At 42.6% G+C, this 24,387-nt stretch overlaps 1 protein-coding gene across 1 annotated transcript in view; it reads left to right on the forward strand.

Annotated features, from left to right (window-relative positions):
• The window catches only part of PPP1R17 (protein phosphatase 1 regulatory subunit 17), a 51,094-nt gene that overhangs the window by 2,213 nt on the left and 24,494 nt on the right, over positions 1–24,387 (forward strand). The window contains exons 2-4 of the mRNA XM_089682389.1: positions 4,226–4,324; positions 11,077–11,229; positions 12,833–12,979. Coding sequence (XP_089538515.1) covers positions 4,246–4,324; positions 11,077–11,229; positions 12,833–12,979 — 379 coding nt within the window. The 5' untranslated portion in view covers positions 4,226–4,245. The remainder of the gene's footprint in view (positions 1–4,225; positions 4,325–11,076; positions 11,230–12,832; positions 12,980–24,387) is intronic.

Genomic DNA, 24,387 nt, shown 5'->3' on the forward strand with positions numbered 1-24,387 from the left:
CTCGGGCAGTGCCCAAGTTTCCAAATGGTCATTCCGCCCCTGCACAGTACAGTATCACAGTGCGGTTTGTCCTTTCAATAAAGCTTTGGGCCTGTGAACTCTTTTCACTCGCCCCATCCCTCTTTCCTACCCCCCATCACACCCATTGCTCATTGAACTGTGTATTGGCAATGTTTGAACTGTGTATTGGCAATGTTTGAAACGGTTTTCTTATACATGCTATGGTTACACTGCGGTGCCATGTAGGGACAGGGGTCTAACCCAGGCACTGCACATCTGACATCATGCCACTAGGTACTCCGGTGGAACTCTAGGGGGCCTCAATATGGTTTTGGGGTAAGCAGCGTCATGCATGACGCAACGGTTCAGAGAACTTTCCTCCGCACATCACATTAGGCATCATACCGCTGGGTGAATGTATTTATTGTATGATTGAGACTGTATAGTGTGGTGTATTTATGTGCTGTGTTACAGTACAGGGTGGAATGTACCCCGATTAAGTATCTTGTCTGGATTGTAAGCTCCAAAGAGCAGGGCCCTCGATCCCCTCATGTTTTGCATTGTATTGGTATTGTTCTGTCACATGTTCTGTCCCCCTTTGTAATGTACAGCGCTGAGCGAACTATTGGCGCTTTATAAATACTGTATAATAATAATAATAATATATACTTATTAAAAAATAAAGTATATTTTTCAGCAAAAAGATGCAAACTGAATGAAATGCACACCATATATGTGAACGGGCCTCATTGGAAATATTGCTTTTTTGACATTACATGCAAATCTGTGCTTTTCTTAATGCATCTGATCCGCATAGAATTCACAGCAGTGTTAACCGGCACTGAACCAGACAATTAGCGATCAGCGGATGGCCACTCTTAAGCTTCCTATACACAAGTCATTTTCTTTTGTTCAAAACACCCTCATTCAGTCTATACTGAACTGGCCAAATTTCTATCCATGTATGGCCGCTCTTAGTGTTGAAATAGATAACCATCTTTTTTTTTTTTTTTTGTTTACAAACGGTTTTATTTTGCAAAAGTAGACTGTAAAACAACAGTACATTTTCAAATGATACTTACAGTAAAAACAAGGCACCTTTGAAAAATACACTACAGAAAAGTATATTAACATAAGAAAAAGAAGAAATAGAAAAGAATAGATTGCAAGTACATGAAATATGTAGACAATAAAGTAGGTTGAATGATACATCTGTCAACAGTATATGCCAGTCAATCTTCACTTGAAATGTTGTTAATCAGGCAATAAATGTCTATAATCCCTCCATGATTCCCATTTTATATCAAATAAGTGCATCTTATCCAGTAAGGTGTAATGAATACGTTCCATGAGCATCAACCCTGTGTGATAACCATCTTTTTTAAAAGGGATGTGGATGTCACTATGATATCAGGTTGGGTAGCATCGACATGCAGATGGTAACAGTGAACTTATCAAAAGGTTAAGTATCATGTATAGAGATTTTTCAACATAATGGAAGTCCGCCTGATTAAGACCATTCCCTTTTTGTTATGGAACAACCTATCCACTATCAAGGTTAGGCATAAAAAAAATGTATCACAGCTGTGATAGTGAGCAGCTCTCTCACTTCCCATTGTAATCGATATCACAACTGCCTGTCTACCCTAATTCCTGCATTTAATAATTTAAGTGAACTACTTCAAATCATAGTCCATCACTCAACTTTGAAGGAGTGTTACCTTGCTAATGGGACACAATGGCTCTTTTAGCTAGGATCTGAAGTTATATTGAAAAGTGAAGATATCTTGTTTTTTTTTTCAGTAAATTGTTAGCATATAAGAGATTTGTAACAAGTTAGGTTCTTCATTAACCACTCCCAGTCCAGGCACTTTTACCCCCTTCCTGTCCGGACACTTTGGGGTTTATTTACTAAAGCTGGAGAGTCCAAAATCAGACTCCCTTCTGCATAGAAACCAATCAGCTTCCAGGTTTCATTGCCAAAGCTTCATTGAACAAGCTGAGGTTAGAAGCTGATTGGTTTCTATGCAGAAGGGAGTCTGATTTTGGACTCTCCAGCTTTAGTAAATAAACCCCTCTTTGACATCAGTAAGCAATGATGTAAGCAATGATGTCACAGTGTTGCATGACCGCGCAATTGTCATTCAAAGTGTGATAGCGCTGAAAGCTGAAAATTGCCCTGGATAGGAAGGGGGGCTTCCTGTCCAGGGCAATTTTCAGCTTTCAGCGCTATCACACTTTGAATGACAATTGCGCGGTCATGCAACACTGTACCCCATATGAATTTTTTAGCATTTTTTTGAGACAGATAAAGCTTTATTTTGGTGGTATGTATTCACCACTGGAATTTTTATTTTTTTTGCTATGTAAATTAAAATGTCGAAAAATTTTGAAAAAAAGTGTTTTTCTAATAAAATTTTGTAAATAAATATTATTTCATCATAAATCTTGGCCACAATTTATTACGTTATATTTTTAGTGAAAAAAAATAACCCAAGTTAGTTTATAACCAAAAATTATAATTTTAAAACATTTTTTTTTACATTTATTTTACATTTTTTAATATTATTATTTATTTAACATACTGTCACCCTAGCAGTACAGTGTCACCTTGGTGACACTGTACTACTTGTGGGGGATGATGAAGAGTTCTTTTTTTTTTAACACTGATTGCTTTTACACCCATAAAGGATGTAAAAGCAATCATTTCTCCTTCTCTCTGGCTGTATTATTGCAGCCATTAAGAAATACTCAGTGAGCTGTGATTGGTCACAACTTGTCATATGTTACAAGGCTGTTGTGAATAGCCCTGTACCATGTGATCTCTGTGATCATTCATAGATTTCATACGTAGTAAGCAATGATGTCACAAGTGACATCTTGCTTACTACTCTGCATGTGATCGCTGATTGGCTAATCACTGATCACATGATCGGGACCTCACACGGAGGTCCCGTCCGACGATTGGTGTTTCACTGTGTCCGGAGGACACAGCGGGCACCGGACCACGGCGCTGCGCGGTCCCAGGGAGCGCGCACAAGCAGGGGACAAGGAGGCCATTTATAAACGCCCACCCAACCCTGCACCGTCCGGCCGTTTATATACAACGGCCAGTCGTGAGGTGGTTAAAATATACAAAGAGAATCTTATGAGTAACCCATCACTGCAAGTTCCTTGTTCTATATGGTCTCACAATACATAGTTAAACAATAAAATATTTTATTCTTGATTTAGCAATTTTTTAAGCATGCTGACTCCTCATACTATACTATTGTCTATTCTATATCTTAGCATCCAGCCATCAACTTCAAATAAATTATTCAAGGATATTGAATAAGCAAGCCCATATGTACAATATGATCTAGACAACAATGTCATGGTGTTGCAGAATCATTTTTTAATTTTGATATACCGTAACTATTTTAAAATTATTATGAAAGATATTTATGTCATTTTACTAAATACTTTACATGTGTTAGTTTAATAAACTACTCATCTAACTACAGCTATACTACAATTTAATGAATAATAAAATAACATGCTTAAGTACATCTTTGTGATTCATATGTTTTATCCATTACCCAGCTTATAGAGGAACTCCAGTTGTTTTTTTAAAAAAAGAAGGCAGCAGTTATAAATACTGGAGCTGCTGCCTTCTAAGAAACAGACAGTCCAAGATTCTAGTGCTGTATTTACTAGTCTTTGGATCTCCAGTGCCACCATCTTGGATATGGGACTTCTTGCTGGCTCCATGCTGTGCATGCGCAAGATTGCACTGCAGTCAGATTGGTCCTGCGGCCTCCTTGTATGTGTGACTTGTCCCAAGAGGGTGCAGGAGGGGGAAGGCCAAACTTACGTCATTTGTACCTAGAAGTGAATTACAGAAGTAGGAGCAGGTACCTGTTAGAGAAAGATACCCACTCCCAGAAAACAAAAACAAATATGTCGGGGGCGGGGTGGGAGGCAGATGAGCAGTGCTTTAAGGTGAAGGTCCACTTTAAAGTGAAGCGATAAAATATGGATTTCTTCATTGAACACTATATGAGCACCACTATATCCAATGTTGAGTGGAGATATTGTTTTTTACATTTCAAAAAAGGAGCACCTATAGTACCATATTCAACTTTCATTTTCTACGCACAAGAATTAACAGGCTGATTCTAGAACTTGTTTTACAAGTACATGTGTGACTATTTAACCCTTATTGGGCCTTTTCTTCTTACAGCGACAGAAAAAAAATCAGTTATGTCAACAGAATTTGTGCCGCCACTAGATATCTCAGAAGACATATTGGATACACGGGAACAGCACTGTAAGCTTTTAGGTAAATACCAATATTGGAGTTTATGTCTTCTAATTCATTGGATACGACGATGAGTCATCCAGAGTCATCCAGAGTCACTCTTCAGCACAATAGATAATGACTGACCCTGCTGAAATTTAGAAAGCTGATATCACATGTCTTCTGGTAACAGACATCCTGCCAGATGGGAAGGGAAAGTGTAGTGTTTCTCCTCCTGGGGTCACAAATTGAATGAGTGGGATTATTAACCCTTCCTGTTCAAACAGATTATTACATGCTCCGTAGGGTTATATACTAAATTGTGAATTGAGGTTAAACTGTATTGCACCATGTTAGCCACAGACAGCATCAGGAAATTGAAAATTTAGACAATAACTTTCATTGGCTGAGAGATTATACTTTGTCATGCAAACTTTCAAAAATGCAAGCTTTGCAGAATGCTGAATCTGTTTCTATCCAGTTTTGAGCATGTTGTAGAAATGGTAAAGTCCTGTTTTCTTAAGGACCATGTACATGATAAGGAAATCATACAACCCCAAAGGAGGACTTTGGGGTTGATTTACTAAAATTGGAGAGTGCTAAATCTGGTGCAGTTCTGCATGGTAGGTAATAAGCTTCTAAGTTCAGCTTGTTCAATTAAGCTTTGACAAAAGTAACCTGGAAGCTGATTGGTTTCCGTGCAGAGCTGCACCAGATTAGGCAAACTCCATTATTAGTAAATCAACCCCTTTGTTTCATAGATGAATCAACATGAAAGTGTGCTATCTGTGCATTATAAGAGGTTTCGTCATTAAGCACTGTTAAATATGCTTTAACCCCTTGCCCTCCTGAGGATTTACCCCCCTTAATGACCACGCCTATTTTTGCTACTTGGCGCTGCACTAATTCAACTGATAATTGCGCGGTCATGCAATGCTGTACCCACACGAAATTTACGTCCTTTTTTTAACACAAATAGAGCTTTCTTTCGGTGGTATTTAATCACCTGTGCGCTTTTTATTTTTCACGCTATAAACAAAAAAACACCAAACATTTTGAAGAAAAACAGTATTTTTTATTTTCAGCTATAAAAAATATATAGTAAACTCAAAGTTGGTTATAAATTTAGGCTAAAATGTATTCTGCTCCATGTTTTTGGTAAAAAAAATCCCAATAAGTGTATATTGATTGCTTTGTGTGGAAGTTATAGCGTCTACAAACTATGGTATAGATACTGCAATTTACGCCATTTTTCTGCTATACAGCGCTGCGCTAGTTTAACGGCCAATTGCGCGGTCATGCAATACGGTACATAAATAAAATTTACATCTTTTTTTTCCCCACAAATTGAGCTTTCTTTCGGTGGTATTTGATCGCCTGTGCGGTTTTTATTTTTTGCGCTATAAAAAAAAAGGCTGACAATTTTGAGGAAAAAAACCCAATATTTTGGACTTTTTGCTATAAAACATGTCGGTAAAACAAAAATGCAAAAATCAAATTTAGTCATAAATTTCTGCCAAAATGCATTCTGCGACATGTCTTTGCTAAAAAAAATCCAATACGTGTAAATTAATTGGTTTACGTGAAAGTCATAGCGTTTACAAATGGCGGGAAAGATACTGGGATTTTTAGGGTTTTTTTTTATACTAATAATGGCGGCGATCAGCGACTTATGGCAGCGACCAGCGACTTATGGCGGGACTGCGGCGGACATTCTGACATTGGGGGGTACTGACTTGGGGTCACTGACATCCCCAAAAACACTAATACAGCGATCAGTGCAAAAAAAAACAAAAACTGACACTGTACTAATGGCACTGGGGAGGAAGGGGCTAACTTTATTTAGCAGGGAAGGGTTATAGGAGTGAGGGGAGTGTTTTACTAGGTGGCGGGGGGTGTACTGGGCGGGACAAGGCTGATCGAGAAAGTGAAACTGTTCTTTCTCGATCAGCTCATCCTCGAGCTGACAGAGAGGTGACAGACAGCACAGCTACTGCAGGTGTGCTCTCTGTCACCGTTTACCGCCGATCGCCGGGACATAGCCGCTAATGAGCGGATGTGACCCGGCAACTGACATCTGCGGCGGTGATCCACAGAACAAATAGGGCGGCAGCACGCCTCGCGCGCGCCCCCTATTTGTTTACAAAACATACGTTTTAAAACGTGGTTTTGCCTGTGAGTGCCGCCCTGCCGCCGTATATTTACAGTGGCTGGGCGGCATGCGGTTAAAATAATATATCATCCCTCCTTCACATAGGAATAGACAAATTCCCTCCAGACTCACGTACCATTATAATCCATACATTAGCAGTGGCTAAAATTAATACCACTAAATTATGGAAATCCACCAAAGCCCCTTCATTCTCAACCCTTATTTCTGATCTTAACCTCCATTGTGAGATGGAAAAGAGAACGGCAATCCAAAACTTTTCATATCATAAATTCCAATTTCAATGGTCTCGGTGGCTTCAAGACCCTAACTGCTCCATTAAATGACAATTATAAAATCCTAATACCACACCATAAGCAACGCACTTGACTAGTGCCTTCCCCCCCCTTTATTCCAAATGTTTATTACACTCCCAACCAACTATGGTTCACATTGATCCGAGCAGTCCTCTCAAGTATCTGCGACCATGTTTATATCGTCCCCAGCCATTTGGTGGGGATTTGCTCTCTTTTCTTGTATATATCTGACCACATGTTTCATCCCAATATGAACAGCAGTATTTTACAATGTACATTAACATGTTTGTTGAAATTCTTTCAATAAAAATATTTGAATATAAAATAATATATCATTGAAGTTATTCTAAGGGATATATTTTTTTATTTTTTTCAAATTACAAAAATGTTATACTGATCTGCTCTGTGCAATGGATCTTCCACTTCTAGGGACTCCTGCCAGCGCTCCTGGCTTCTTCCCCCAGCCAAGTGCCCCCATAACACGTCGCTTGTTCTATTGCCAAGTGCCCCCATAACAAGTCGCTTGTTTTATTGCCAAGTGCCCCCATAACAAGTCGCTTGTTCTATTTTTTTTTTATTTCAGGTACTTGTATAAATCCTTCACATATGTATTATACATTCAGATCAGTCCTTGTCTTAAAGAAGCTTGCAATCTAAGTGTCACGTACCTTGTTTTGAGGCCAAAAAAGATGAGAGGGCTCTCCTTGTGGCTTGGTGCACGCACCCCCCCCCCCCCCCCGAGGGTGGTAACAGGGAATACCGAGCACAAAGAAGCAGGGGTTGCCAGTTGTGACAAAGTTGGGTAGTGCTGTAGCATTGATACCTCTGCAGATGGAACCCAGATGAAGAGGGCAGATGGTCCTGGAGAGGATGCTGGATCGTGCAGGCAGCAGGCAGGTAACAGCAAGTAGGGCAAGACAAGGTCAGGAGTGGGTGCCAGGGTCTGAATACTAGTAGACAGCAGAGGATAGATAAGGAGAGTAGTCAAGGTCTAGCCAAGGTCATACACAGGAAGCAGACAGGAACAGATCTGTAGAGCAAGCTGGATCAGTAACAGGAAACATGGGTAACAGAGAGCTGAAGAACAGTCAGCAAAGTCTGTGAGCATTTGAAATCCTTATAAAGGCCAGAAGGTGCCACGATCTATTGCACTTGGCATGCGCCAGCTCCTTTCCATTATGTCCGCGTACATTTCTGCTCCAACAGGTGCGACCATCCTAGATATTGGCAATTGTGCTAGGTCTCTGAGCCAATCTTCTCAGGCTTATCCCCTGACACTAAGGTCCCTAACTCACATTCATACACAGGATGTCTTCAACTTACAAGCCAACCTCAATGCACTGTTTAATTGGGCAACTATGTGGCAAATGAGGTTTAATGTTGATAAATGTAAGGTGGTGCACTTGGGGGTTAAGAATATGCATACAGCATACATTCTGGGGGGCATACAATTGGGGGAATCAATGGTGGAGAAGTATCTGGGGGTTCTGGTAGATCACAAGCTTAATAATGGCAGCAATGCCAAGCTGCAGTTTTTAAAGCGAGCAAAATCCTCTCTTGTATTAAAAGAGGTATAGACTCCAGAGAGAGAGATATCATCATTAGTACAAATCATTAGTGATACCTCATCTGGAATATGCAGTTCAGTTTTGGGCACCAATTCACAAAAAGAACATTGGGGAACTGGAGAAAGTACAGAGAAGGGCAACCAAACTGATACGAGGCATGAGGAATGATTAGAGGAACTGAATTTATTCTCTCTTGAGAAGAGGAGATTAAGGGGGGATATGATCTCCATGTATAATACATAAGGGGGATATGATCTCCATGTATAATACATAAGGGGGGATATGATCTCCATGTATAATACATAAGGGGGGATATGATCTCCATGTATAATACATAAGGGGGGTATGATCTCCGTGTATAATACATAAGGGGGGATATGATCTCCGTGTATAATACATAAGGGGGGATATGATCTCCATGTATAATACGTAAGGGGGGATATGATCAACATGTATAATACATAAGGGGGGATATGATCTCCGTGTATAATACATAAGGGGGGATATGATCTCCGTGTATAATACATAAGGGGGATATGATCTCCGTGTATAATACATAAGGGGGGATATGATCTCCATGTATAATACATAAGGGGGGATATGATCTCCATGTATAATACATAAGGGGGGATATGATCTCCATGTATAATACATAAGGGGGGATATGATCTCCATGTATAATACATAAGGGGGATATGATCTCCATGTATAATACATAAGGGGGGATATGATCTCCATGTATAATACATAAGGGGGGATATGATCACCATGTATAATACATAAGGGGGGATATGATCTCCATGTATAATACATAAGGGGGATATGATCATCATGTATAATACATAAGGGGGGATATGATCTCCATGTATAATACATAAGGGGGGATATGATCTCCATGTATAATACATAAGGGGGATATGATCTCCATGTATAATACATAAGGGGGGTATATGATCTCCATGTATAATACATAAGGGGGGGGGGGGTATGATCTCCATGTATAATATATAAGGGGGATATGATCTCCATGTATAATACATAAGGGGGGGATATGATCTCCATGTATAATACATAAGGGGGGGGATATGATCTCCAAGTATATTACATAAGGGGGGATATGATCTCCATGTATAATACATAAGGGGGATATGATCTCCGTGTATAATACATAAGGGGGATATGATCACCATGTATAATACATAAGGGGGATATGATCTCCATGTATAATACATAAGGGGGATATGATCTCCATGTATAATACATAAGGGGGATATGATCTCCATGTATAATACATAAGGGGGGATATGATCTCCGTGTATAATACATAAGGGGGATATGATCTCCGTGTATAATACATAAGGGGGGATATGATCTCCATGTATAATACATAAGGGGGGATATGATCTCCATGTATAATACATAAGGGGGATATGATCTCCATGTATAATACATAAGAGGGATATGATCTCCATGTATAATACATAAGGGGGATATGATCTCCGTGTATAATACATAAGGGGGATATGATCTCCATGTATAATACATAAGGGGGATATGAGGTCCATGTATAATACATAAGGGGGATATGATCTCCGTGTATAATACATAAGGGGGATATGATCTCCATGTATAATACATAAGGGGGGATATGATCTCCATACATAATACATAAGGGGGGATATGATCTCCATGTATAATACATAAGGGGGGGATATGATCTCCATGTATAATACATAAGGGGGATATGAGGTCCATGTATAATACATAAGGGGGGATATGATCTCCATGTATAATACATCAGTGGTTCATATAGTGAACTCGGTGTAGAGCTATTCACCCTGAAGTCATCACACAGGACAAGGGGGCACCCTTTACGTTGGAGGAAAAGAAATGTAATCTCCAAATATGAAAAAGTTTCTTCACAGTAAGAGCTGTGAAAATGTGGAATAGACTCCCTCAAGAGTTGGTTGTGGCCAGCTCAGTGGATTGCTGTAGGAAAGTCCTGGATTCTTTCTTAGATACACAGAATATAACTGGATATAACATTTATAGGTAAAGTTGATCCAGGGATTATCCAATTGCCTTTCAGGGGATCAGGAAGGAATTTTTTTTTCACCTGCAGGAGCAAATTGGATCGTGCTTTGCTGGGTGTTTTTGCATTCCTCTGGATCAACTATGGGTGTAGGATTATAACTTTTTTTTTTTAAATGGTTGAACTGGATGGACTTTTGTCTTTTTTCAGCCAGACTAACTATGTAACTATGTAATATACACATACTAGGGCCAATTTAGACAGGAGTCAATTAACCTACCAGCATGTCTTTGGAGTATGGTAGGTAACTGGAGTACCCAAAGGAAACAGGCACAGAGAGAACATGCAAATTCTGTGCAAGTAGTTGCACTGGGGGACACTCATGTGTGCTTGCTCCCAAGCAAGTTCCATGTGTGGCACATAGAACATGGCTCAGCCCCACCCCAGCTCCCTCCTCACTGGCTGTGATTGACAGTAGTGGGAGCCAATGGCTCCTGCTGCTGTTTCTGAGGCAATGAGGAGGGAGAGAGCCGCTGTTCTCGTGCACATCACTGGATCGAGATCATTCTCAGATGAGTATAAGGAAGGACTGGAGGGGGAAGCTGCATGCAGAAGGTTTTTACCTTAATGCATAGAATGCTTTAAGGTAAAAAGCTTTTGCCTTTAGAATCACTTTAAAAATCACTTGCCAATAGCTAAAAAATGCATAATATTGTTGTTTCTTACAGAAAACCTTTCCGAACAACTGATGAGGAACTGTGATATTCAAATGAAAACAAGAAGTGGAAAAAATAATCAAGTTTCAACAGTGAATGAAATGGATCAAAAACAACCTAGAAGAAAAGATACGCCAGCCTTACACAAGCCACCATTTCTACCAGGCAAGTACAACAATTATAATAGGTTCTCTTTATTTACAATAGCAAGACTTTCTGGTGACAAACTCAATAACATAAGGACATAAGAATCACTAAATTCATGGATTTAACCACTTGCCCTCCTGAGGATTTACCCCCCTTAATGACCAGGCCTCTTTTTGCTACTCGGCGCTGCACTAATTCAACTGATAATTGCGCGGTCATGCAATGTTGCACCCAAACTAAATTTACGTCCTTTTTTTCACACAAATAGAGCTTTCTTTCGGTGGTATTTGATCATCTGTGCGCTTTTTATTTTTCACGCTATAAACAAAAAAAAGCCAAAAATTTTGAAGAAAAACAATATTATTTACTTTCAGCTATAAAAAATATATAGTAAACTCGAAGTTGGTTATAAATTTAGGCCAAAATGTATTGTGCTCCATGTTTTTGGTAAAAAAATTCCCAATAAGTGTATATTGATTGCTTTGTGTGGAAGTTATAGCGTCTACAAACTATGGTATAGATACTGCAATTTACGCCATTTTTCTGCTATACAGCGCTGCGCTAGTTTAACGGACAATTGCGCGGTCATGCAATACGGTACATAAATAAAATTTACATCCTTTTTTCCCCGCAAATTGAGCTTTCTTTTGGTGGTCTTTGATCACCTGTGCGGTTTTTATTTTTTGCGCTATAAAAAAAAAGGCTGACAATTTTGAGGAAAAAAAAAACAATATTTTGGACTTTTTGCTATAAAACATGTCCAGTAAAAAAAAAATGCAAAAATCAAATTTAGTCATAAATTTCTGCCAAAATGCATTCTGCGATGTCTTTTCTAAAAAAAAAAAAACAATACATGTAAATTAATTGGTTTACGTGAAAGTTATAGCGTTTACAAATGGCGGGAAAGATACTGGGATTTTCAGGGTTTTTTTTATACTAATAATGGCGGCGATCAGCGAATTATGGTGGCGATCAGTGACTTATGGTAGCGACCTTCGACTTATGGCGGGACTGCGAGACTGCGGCAGACATTCTGACATTGGGGGTACTGACTTGGGGTCACTGACCTCCCCAAAAACACTAATACAGTGATCAGTGCAAAAAAAAAACCACTGACACTGTACTAATGGCACTGGGGAGGAAGGGGTTAACTTTATTTTGCAGGGAAGGGTTATCTGTGTGAGGGGGAGTGTTTTACTAGGGGGCGGGGGGGGTGTGCTGCATGGGACACCGCTAATCGAGAGAGAGAAACTCTTCTTTCTCGATCAGCTCGTCCTCGAGCTGTCAGGGAAGTGACAGACAGCACAGCTACTGCAGCTGTGCTGTCTGTCACTGTTTGCCGCCTCGCGTGCGCCCCCTATCTGTTTACAAATTACACGTTTTAAAATGTGGTTTTGCCTGCCTGTGCCGCCCTGCCACCGTATTTCTACAGTGGTAGGGCGGCAAGTGGTTAACCAAACCAAAACTGAATGCCAAGACAGATCTTCTCCCATTCAAACCAAAGAGAAAAAGGAGACAGATCAGAATACTCTATTTCATGTTGGTTTCAGATGTATGGATAGATTCCTTGATCATAATATACAGTATTTAGACTTATGTTATATATTTTTGTTTATTCTAGATTTTTCTGAAATACTTTTGAAAAAGTTTGATGAAATAGAGAAACAGCAAACAACCAAAATCCCCCCTGTTCTTTCTAAAGAGCCAAACCTGATGAAACCCAGAAGAAAAGACACTCCTGCACTACACACATCACCACTTCTCTCAGGTACAGATAAATACATTTTGTTTAAAAAAAAAATGAATGCTGGAAGAGCAAAAGCTACTTTTCATTTTCTCAAAAATCATCATTTCATAAAATGTTTTTGATACAAAGAAATGTGGGAGCTATTACTGGTTATAATGGTATATCTACTGCCCATATACAATTTTCTTGGCTGAGTTCTATTTTTCCAAAGACAAGTGTGGGGGTTGTATAACCTTTGCACAATGCAATAACATCCATGTTTTGAGAAGTATAACATTCCTGTTAATGCTGTGATCATTCATCTGTCTATAACCAGTCAGGCCATAGACGGGTCGAAAATCGGCCGATTTTTCTTTAAAAAAAACTAAAAATCGGTCGTTCAAGCGGCCGACGTTACCAGCAACAGTAAAAAAAATCGGCCGATTTTCATCCCGTCTACAGCCGGCAAAAAGTGTCCCTGTAGAGAGCTCTGCTATTTCTTTGACAGTTCCTTGACATTTATAGCGGTTGCAACAATGTATCTATTTGTATCCATTTCGGATACAGATGTTTTCATTCAGAAACAAATAGATACATTGTTGCAACCGCTATAAATGTCAAGGAACTGTCAAAGAAATAGCGGAGCTCTCTGCAGGGACTCTTTTTGCCGGACTGGAATTCCTCTTCTTCTTCATCCTCTTCTTCTTCTTCCTCTTCTTCTTCTTCATCCTCTTCTTCTTCATCCTCTTCTTCTTCATCCTCTTCTTCTTCTTCTTCATCCTCTTATTCATCTTCTTCATCCTCTTATTCATCTTCTTCATCCTCTTCTTCATCTTCTTCTTCATCCTCTTCTTCATCCTCTTCTTCATCTTCCTCTTCTTCTTCTTCATCCTCTTCTTCATCCTCTTCTTCCTCTTCTTCTTCTTCATCCTCTTCTTCTCCATCCTCTTCTTCTTCTTCATCCTCTTCTTCTCCATCCTCTTCTTCTTCTTCATCCTCTTCTTCTCTTCCCCTTCTCCTTCTTCCTCTTCTTCTTCATCCTCTTCTTCATCCTCTTCTTCATCCTCTTCCTCATCCTCTTCTTCATCCTCTTCTTCTTTTTTCTTCTTCTTTTTGTCTTCCTCTTGCAGGTCACGGCTCATGCGCAGATTTTTTTTATCGGTAAAAGATCTTTACCGATAAAAAAAATCTGCCAAAATACAGAAAAACGGCCGAACATTTAGCCCACTAATGATCCGAAAATCGGCCGATTTTTTTTTCGGCTGAAAAATTGGCCGATTTTTGACCCATCTATGGCCTGCATAAGAACTTACTGAGATGGAGTGTGGCTTCCTTCTGATGGCTCTGGGTGCTTACATCTGGAGCGCCTCATCTTATCTCTACTCCTTGAGGACAGCAACTACAACAGACCTTAAAATGTCTTAAACAAGCAGCAAATAATCCCCCAAACCCCATGCAGAATAAATAACGGGGAAAGAGAAAAAATGAGCCTCTCACAGGACGAAAAAGCTGGAAGCAAGAGGTGGTGAAATGGTGAAGGGATATAAACCGAATGACACTCAATCAGAAAGGGGTTCCCTTTTTCAATCAACAGAAAGCCATTTAAAAAATTAAAGCTGAACTCCAAGTATTGTTTTTTTTTGCATAGTTGCATTGGTGCAGCTAGGACTAATGTAAGTATGCATGTTCCATACCAATCCTTGTGGAAGTGAAGAATTACTATAGTATTCCTTTCTACTACTGTAATCCTCATTGTCTTCCGAATCCCACATTCAGTGGTTGCCCTGCTCCATAGTTGCCACAGGGGGGTGTCCCATGCCGAGTGGGCGCCATTTAGAGACTGATTTGTTGCATTTTTCTCAATGAATGCAAGGCATTATGTGATTGGAAGAGGTGGAGATTGTGTTGTCACTCTCCAGCTTGTCTAATCAGTGATTATCAGCTTCCATAGGGATCAGCCTGGTATGGATAGGGGTCAGCCAATGTAACTATGCAAAAAAGAATACCTGGAATTTAGCTTTAAGATTGTAAATACCGTATTTTTCGCTCCATAAGACACACCTAGGTTTTAGAGGCGAAAAGCAAGAAAAAAAAATATTCTGAACCAATGGACTGCAGACATAGTACAGGAGATGACCAGAGACTGCGGACACAGTACAGGAGATGACCAGAGACTGCGGACATACTACAGGAGATGACCAGAGACTGCGGACACAGTACAGGAGATGACCAGAGACTGCGGACACAGTACAGGAGGTGACCGGAGACTGCGGACATACTACAGGAGATGACCAGAGACTGCGGACACAGTACAGGAGATGACCAAAGACTGCGGACACAGCACAGGAGATGACCAGAGACTGCGGACACAGTACAGGAGATGACCAGAGACTGCGGACACAGTACAGGAGATGACCAGAGACTGCGGACACAGTACAGGAGATGACCAGAGACTGCGGACACAGTACAGGAGATGACCAGAGACTGCGGACACAGTACAGGAGATGACCAGAGACTGCGGACACAGTACAGGAGATGACCAGAGACTGCAGACATAGTACAGGAGATGACCAGAGACTGCGGACATAGTACAGGAGATGACCAGAGACTGCGGACATAGTACAGGAGATGACCAGAGACTGCGGACATAGTACAGGAGATGATCAGAGACTGCAGACACAGTACAGGAGATGACCAGAGACTGCGGACAGTGCAGGAGATGACCAGAGACTGCAGACATAGTACAGGAGATGACCAGAGACTGCAGACATAGTACAGGAGATGACCAGAGACTGCGGACACAGTACAGGGGATGACCAGAGACTGCAGACAGTGCAGGGGATGACCAGAGACTGCGGACACAGTACAGGAGATGACCAGAGACTGTGGACACAGTACAGGAGATGACCAGAGACTGCGGACATAGTACAGGAGATGACCAGAGACTGCGGACACAGTACAGGAGATGACCAGAGACTGCGGACAGTACAGGAGATGACCAGAGACTGCGGACATAGTACAGGAGATGACCAGAGACTGCGGACAGTACAGGAGATGACCAGAGACTGCGGACATAGTACAGGAGATGACCAGAGACTGCGGACACAGTACAGGAGATGACCGGAGACTGCGGACACGGTACAGGAGATGACCAGAGACTGCGGACACAGTACAGGAGATGACCAGAGACTGCGGACACAGTACAGGAGATGACCAGAGACTGCGGACACAGTACAGGGAATGACCAGAGACTGCGGACACAGTACAGGAGATGACCAGAGACTGCGGACACAGTACAGGAGATGACCAGAGACTGCGGACACGGCACAGGAGATGACCAGAGATTGTGGACACAGTACAGGAGATGACCAGAGACTGCGGACACAGTACAGGAGATGACCAAAGACTGCGGACATAGTACAGGGGATGACCAGAGACTGCGGACCTACTACAGGGAATGACCAGAGACTGTGGACATAGTACAGGGGATGACCAGAGACTGGGGACACAGTACAGGAGATGACCAGAGACTGCGGATATAGTACAGGAGATGACCAGAGACTGCGGACACAGTACAGGAGATGACCAGAGATTGCGGACATAGTACAGGGAAAATACCAGGGACACAGTACAGATGACCAGAGACTGCAGACAGTGCAGGGGATGACCAGAGACTGCAGACAGTAAAGGAGATGACCAGAAACTGCTGACCTTTGGGGAGGGAGGGGGAGCGGGTACCTGAATTTGACAGGTACCCGCTCCCACTTTCGCGGAGTTGTCCTTCCCTCTTCTTCCCGCGCCGGCTTCTGTGACAGCCGGGTGCCCACTGCGCATGCGTGAGAAGCGCTGCGCTTTGTGAATGGCCCGGCGCCTTCTGGGACCTGTCATGTGTCCCAGAAGACACCGGACCATTCACAAAGCGCAGCGGGCACCCGGCTGTCACAGAAGCCAGCGGGGGAAGACTGTACAGCGCTGGAGCGAGGAACAGGTTAGGTCCTGCAGGAGAGAAGAGCTGAGCGGCCCGACCCGATATTCTGACATCTTGGTGGCGGCAGAAATACCGAACCGGCTGCTTTATATTCGCTCCATAAGACGCACTGACATTTTCCCCCTTTTTTGGGGGGGAAAAAAGTGCGTCTTATAGAGCGAAAAATACGGTAAGTGAACTATAAAACACGTATAACTGAAACAATATTCTCACCAAAGAACGTCCATAGTACTAATTATATTACATTAATTATTCAACATTTTTAAAAGTATCCTTGAAAAAGAAAAAACTTCCTTATTAAGATAGAAAGCGCCAGTCACCTCCTACAAATAATGAAGAGAATTTAATGAACTCTAGACTAGATATATCAAATTATTGGAGCATGTAAACACTACATTACAATTGTACTTAGACTTGTCCAGGCTCTAGTTATAAAAATCATTTCACAAAATGTTTTAGTATATACTGTATGTATTTATTGTACAGAATATTATCCACATACAATATGAACCTAACTCTGAGGAACAAAACGTTCCTAACAAACCTTCACTTGGGGGTAAAATAAATGCCCAGCTGGCACACAGAGACAGAAAAGATGACACCTTTAGCCCCTTCTAATGGGTGACATTTAGGAAACTAAAAAAAACAAGCAAAAAGAATAGCAAGAAAATTAGGGAGATTCATCACACAAAAAAGTCAAAAAAATTATGCGAAAGTCATGGAAATCACTTAAAAGAGATTTCCTCCATTTCCTGTGCATCTCTAGGACAAGAAATAAAGGGGGATCTCCTTAGTGGGATAAAGACAGCAAAAATTAACTTAACCTCCCTGGCGGTATGATTCTTTCCGATTTTTTGTGCTCAAAGCAGTACATTTTTTTGCATGGAAATATGTAGTTTTTTATTGTAGGCTGTAATTTTTAGGAATAACTCTGAAATCTGTCCGAACAAGAGTCTGGTAAACATTCAGGATAGGATAAAATTTGAAACACGAAATCATAAATTATAATTTAATAAATAATCATAAAAAATAATAGTATAATAATAATAAATTTAATTCAATAATATAATCAAACCAAAAACACTGAAATTTGAAATACAGAGGCAAATTCGCACATCGCTGAGCAAAGTCGCAAAATCGTTTTCAGTGTCTGATGAGGAATTTCCCCCACGAATCATTATCACTCAATTCTGCAAGTGGTTCTGATTTACTATCGCTGTTCTCTAGCCGGTCTAAAACCGCTTTTGACGTAAAGGGACGCTTTTTGGCCGCCATGGACTTTTCTAAGTTTCCAGGCAGAAAGAACAGTCAAAATGCAGGCAGGACGCCGGACAAAGCACTCGGGACAAAATGTATGTGAAATGCATTGAAACAGCAATGACAGCAAAAATGACATTTTTTAAAAAATTCAAATTTCCCGCCAGTTCCGGCGCCCGTACGTCCCGACGTCACAGGGACCGGAACACAGTAGCCGGATGCCGGCATCGGCCGGAGGAGATGGCCGGGGACGCTGGAGGGGACACATCGTGGGAGCGAAGGACAAGGTAAGTGCTGCAGGGACCCCCAGAGCAACGCCGCATGGTAAGCCCAAGTGTAGCACGGGGTTACCACTTTTGGTACTGAAATTTTACCCCGAGCTACACTCGGGATTACCACTAAGGAGGTTAATAAGGGGTTCTAAAGATTTCTGACTTCTCTAAAACCAGTTTCCCTCTGCCCTATAGCAGTTTTACAGCTACAGTTCGGACTCCCTGCACAAAATCACGTATATACAAGTGATTCGCTCTCCCGCCATGTTCACGGGTAGGGGGCCTGTGCGCACCTGCGGGCCCGGTGGTGCCGTTACTCGGTAAAGCACAAATCACTCACTAGATTCAGGTCAATGATGTTTAGCCTGGACCTTCTGATAAGCTGTACTGAGGTCTTTACATTACACAGGCACAGGAAATGATGCAATCATCTCACCCTGGAGCACATTCCATTCCAAAGAGAGAAGAAAGCAGATCCATGTGAGTAAAAGCAGCACACTTACACAGTAAAAGCACTGCTAGGTCACATTTAACCCCCCGATCGCCCCCCCCCCCAGGTAACCCTTTCACTGCCTAGTCACCATGTCATTAGTACACTGTACAAATCTTTTTACTGATCACTGTATTAGTGTCACGGGCGACTTCAGATAGTATTAGCACCAGTTAGCATCCCTCCTAGATAGCGTCAGATTGCCCACCATCAGTCATCACATTAACCTTTTGATTGCCAGGAACACACTCATATACATAATGAACCTCCATTGTTAGTATAGTGTCTGAATGGATCAATATCTGTGATCAGATCAGAACTATACCAGCATTCACAATAGTATAGTGTCCTCAAAAACATAGTGTTAAAAGGATCAGCCCAACACCTGCCAGCACCTGCATTTACCTCCTACGCTTAAACCCCCCCCCTTTTCCCCCAGCAAGTGCAATATCAGTGGATCTCTGTCACTTGATACTTTGCACACAAAACTGCAGGGTTAGCAAGATCAGGCCTGATCTCTGCTAGCACTAGCAGGTACATTTTTTTTGTAGTGGTTCAAGCAGTTCCTGACAGCTAGGTGCTCTTTTTCCCATGAGTCGCACTAGGTACCTATAAATTTAGTGGCCAAAAAGTCCAACAAAAGGTACACTAGTAAAGGAAAGGAACTGCTCATGATCCTAAGCATACCACCTCATCAGTGAAGCATAGTGGTGGTAGTGTCATGGCATGGGCATGTACAGTTGCAAGAAAAAGTATGTGAACCCCTTGGGATTACGTGGAGTTTTGCATGAATTGGGCATAAAATGTGCTCTGAATGTCATCTAAGTCACAACAATAGAAGAACACAGTCTGCTGAACATAATACTACACAAACATTAGATGTTGTCATGGTTTAATTGCACATAACATGTAAACATTCACAGTGCAGGGAGGAAAAAGTATGTGAACCTTTGGACTTAATAACTGGTTGACCCTCCTTTGGCAGCAATAACCTCAACCAAACGTTTCCTGTCGTTGCAGTTCAGACCTGCACAACGATCTGGAGTCATTTTGGACCACTCCTCTTCACAAAACTGTTTCAGTGTAGCAATATTCTTGGGATGTCTGGTGTGAATCGCTCTCTTAAGGTCATGCCACAGCATTTCAATCGGGTTGAGGTCAGGACTCTGACTGGGCCACTCCAGAAGGCGTATTCTGTGCTGTTGCAGCCATTGTTTTGTTGAATTACTTGTATGCTTTGGGTCATTGTCCTGTTGCATCACCCATCCTCTGCGGATCTTCAGTTGGTGGACAGATAATAGAACGTTTTCCTGCAAAATGTCTTGATAAACTCTGGAATTCATTTTCCCATCAATGACAACAATCCGTCCAGCCCTGAGGCAGCAAAGCAGCCCCAAACCATGATGCTCCCTCCGCCATGTTTTACAGTGGGGATGAGGTTTTGATGTTGGTGTGCTGCGCCTTTTTTTCTCCACACATAGTGTGTGTTCTTCCCAAACAACTCAATCTTGGTTTCATCTGTCCACAGTATATTCTGCCAGTAGTGCTGTGGAACATCCAGGTGCTCTTTTTCAAACTTCAAATGTGCTGCAATCTTCTTTTTGGACAGCAATGGCTTCCTCCGTGGTGTCCTCCCATGTACTCCATTCTTGTTTAATGTTTTCCTTATTGTAGATGTGTCAACAAAAATGTTAGCATGTGCCAGAGATTTCTGTAGGCCTTTAGCTGACACTCTGGGATTCTTCTTTACCTCATACAGCATTCTGCGCTGTGCTCTTGCAGTCATTTTTACAGGACGACCACGCCTAGGGAGAGTAGCAACAGTGCTAAACTTTCTCCATTTGTAGACAGTCTGTCTTACCGTGGACACATGAACATCAAGGCTTTTGGAGATACTTTTGTAACCCTCTCCAGCTTCATGCAAGTCAACAATTCTTGATCGTAGGTCTTCTGAGAGCTCTTTTCTGAGAGGCATGGTTCACATCAGACAGTGCTTCTTGAAACCAGTAAATCCAAAACAGGTGTGTGTTTTTTAAGGGCAGGACAGCTGTCAGCAACACATCCAATATCATCACACTGATTGGAGTCAAGGTTGGCTCACTCCTGGCTCCAATTAGCTCTGGGAGAAGTCATTAAGCTAGGGCCTCACATACTTTTTCCTTCATGCACTGTGAATGTTTACATGTTATGTGCAATTAAACCATGGCAACATCTAATGTTTGTGTAGTATTATGTTCAGCAGACTGTGTTCTTCTATTGTTGTGACTTAGATGATGTTCAGAGCACATTTTATGCCCAATTCATGCAAAACTCCACGTAATCCCAAGGGGTTCACATACTTTTTCTTGCAACTGTATGGCTGTCAATGGAACTGGTTCTTTGATTTATGATTATTATTCTGTCCCATTACTTTTGGTCCCTTAACAAGTGGGAGGCACACATGCAAACTGTTGTAATTCCTACACCGTTCACCTGATTTGGATGTAAAAACCCTCAAATAAAAGCTGACCGTCTGAAGTTAAAGCACATCTTGTTAGTTTCATTTCAAATCCATTGTGGTGGTGTATAGAGACAAAAATGTTAGAATTGTGTTGATGTCCCAATATTTATGGACCTGACTGTATATGCCCGACAAGGACCAGCGACATACTGGTACATCACTGGACTTTGAGTGGGTATACCATGATGATGCCTGCATCATCCTGGTATCATGTTTTCAGCCAGCGGGTGGCTTTCCAGTAAAAGCAGACCTAGCAGCTAATTACCTGAAGGATTGCTTTTACAAGGAGATGCATCCACCCCCCGCTGACCATAGAGCTGATTGGAGACAGGAATGGCCCCGTACAGAACTCATAAATCCAGTTAGCACCTTCAGACTTTTAAAAGGCTTTATTTCATCATTATACTTCCTGACTATCACAGTCTCAGAGGTCCTGAAATGCCATAATAGTACACCCCCTTCACCAATTGACCCTTTTTGGAAAGTAGACACCCCAAGGAATTTCATAAGAGGCATGGTGAGTATTTTGCAGATCTCGTTTGTTGCTACAAGTTTTTGGAAAATGAGGAAAGAAAACGAAAACCTATTTTTCTTTTCTTTTTTTATTTTTCAAAACCTTACCAGAAAAATTAAGATCTGCTAAATACTCACCATGCCTCTTATTAAATTCCTTGAGGTGTCTACTTTCCAAAAAGGGGTATCCCCATATTCAGTAGGAGTAGCAGAATGTATTTTTGTGTGTAATTCCACATATGCCCATGGCATGTTAGAGCAATATATAATTTAAGTAACACCATTGTTACTTTGTTTTGTCATGTTCCATAAACTTGTGGTAAAAAATAAAGTATTCCATTGACTTATTGATAGTTTGAGGTGTCTACTTTCCAAAAAAGGAGTCATTTTCGGGGGGGGGGGAGTGCTACCCTGGAATTTCAGGGCCTCTGAAGCTGTGACAGGTAGTGAGGAAGTGCAATGAGGAAATTACACACCTTCAGGCTTTTAAAGGGGTCATTGGATTTTGGGCTCCTGTATGTATCTCCCCCCCGTTTTCATGTGCACTCCTGAACGCCCGATCAGTGTGCAACAAGCTTACCGCCATCCACGACCTCTTTGTTTCCCGCTCCCTCAACCTCCTAGCGATCACGGAAACCTGGATCCAGCCCACTGACTCTACCTCCCCTGCTGCACTCTCCTATGGAGGTCTCACCTGGACCCACTCACCCAGACCTAACGGTCGTAAAGGTGGTGGGGTTGGTCTGCTCCTGTCACCGCAGAGCACCTTCCGAGTCCTCCCAAACCCCCCCTCCCTATCCTTCTCCTCCTTCGAGGCCCACTGCGTCAGACTATTCTCCCCAACCCCCCTGAAGATTGCTGTGATATACCGGCCTCCTGGATCCATACCCCGCTTCCTGGATGACTTTTCCTCCTGGCTACCCTTCTTACTCTCCTCTGAGCTACCCACCATCATTGTTGGGGATTTCACCATCCCTGTCAACCTCGAGAACTCGGACACAGCCCGTCTCCTCCATTTAACCTCCTCCTTCGCACTTGCACAGTGCATACAATCCACCACCCACTCCGACGGTAATATTCTTGATCTTGTCTTCTCCAACCACTGCGCTCCCCACAACCTCACTAACACCCCCTTTCCTCTCTCTGACCACAACCTGATTACCTTCTCTATCTCCTCGTCCTCCAACGCCTACCCCTCCAAATGTCACACTACTACCAGCCGTAACCTCCGCAACCTTAACCCTGCCCCCCTCCACTCTGCAGCTGATCAACTCCATGACAGCATCCTCCCCCTGTCCTGCCCCAACTTGGCTATGACTGCCTACAACAACGCGCTGTCAACAGCCCTTGACTCACTAGCGCCTTTAACCACACGCAACATCAGACCCTGACCGCTCCAGCCCTGGCAGACTGATCACACCAAAACCCTCAAACGACACAGTCGTGCCCTGGAGCGACTATGGCGCAAAACAAAATCCCAACAAGCCCTCACCCGCTACAAATCTGCCTTCCGCACCTACACCTCCTCCCTCCACGCAGCCAAACAAGCCTACTTCCTGACCCTCATCAAGGCCCTCTCCTCCAACCCTCGCCGACTCTTCTCCACTTTCAACTCTCTACTCTCTCCACCCCCATCTCCACCCAGCACCTCACTCACCGCCCTTGAGATTGCCAATCACTTCAAAAACAAGATTGACACAATTCGCAAGGACATTGCCGCAACTCACACGCCCTCTCAACCCGTCCCCTCTCAAACAGCTACCCCCTCATCCCCCCTCCCCCTCGACATTACCCGCAGGGACTTCGTCACTGCTCAAACTCCCTCCAACCCAGTTCCCCCTCACTCAGCTACCCCCTCATCACCCCTCTCCCACGGCCCCACCACTGCTCTGACCTCTACTTCCACCCCACCCTACATACCTCATACTGAAGCTCCCCCAACACTCCACACCTTTGACCTTACTACCATCGAGGAAGTCTCCAAGATCCTCTCTGATGCCCGCCTCACCACCTGCCCCCTCGACCCTATCCCCTCACAATTCCTACGACCTCCCTCCCCCTCCATCCTACGCTCCCTCACCCACATCTTTAATCTCTCCCTCTCCTCTGGCACTTTCCCCTCCCCACTGAAGCATGCACACATCACCCCCATACTTAAAAAGCCCTCCCCGGACCCCAATGACCCGAACAACCTCAGACCCATTTCCCTGCTCCCATTTACATCTAAACTCCTCGAGCGCCTCGTCTACACCCGCCTATGCTCTCACCTCAACGACAACAACCTCCTCGATCCCCTACAGTCTGGCTTCCGTCCCCTACACTCCACCGAAACCGCCTTACTCAAACTCTCCAACGAGCTTCTAACCGCCAAAGCTAATGGCCACTATTCAGTGCTCCTACTCCTTGACCTCTCTGCGGCCTTCGACACAG

Source organism: Staurois parvus, unplaced genomic scaffold (genome assembly GCF_062004578.1).
Source record: "Staurois parvus isolate SC_StPar_1 unplaced genomic scaffold, SC_StPar_1.0 ptg000288l, whole genome shotgun sequence".
Classification (NCBI taxonomy): domain Eukaryota; kingdom Metazoa; phylum Chordata; class Amphibia; order Anura; family Ranidae; genus Staurois; species Staurois parvus.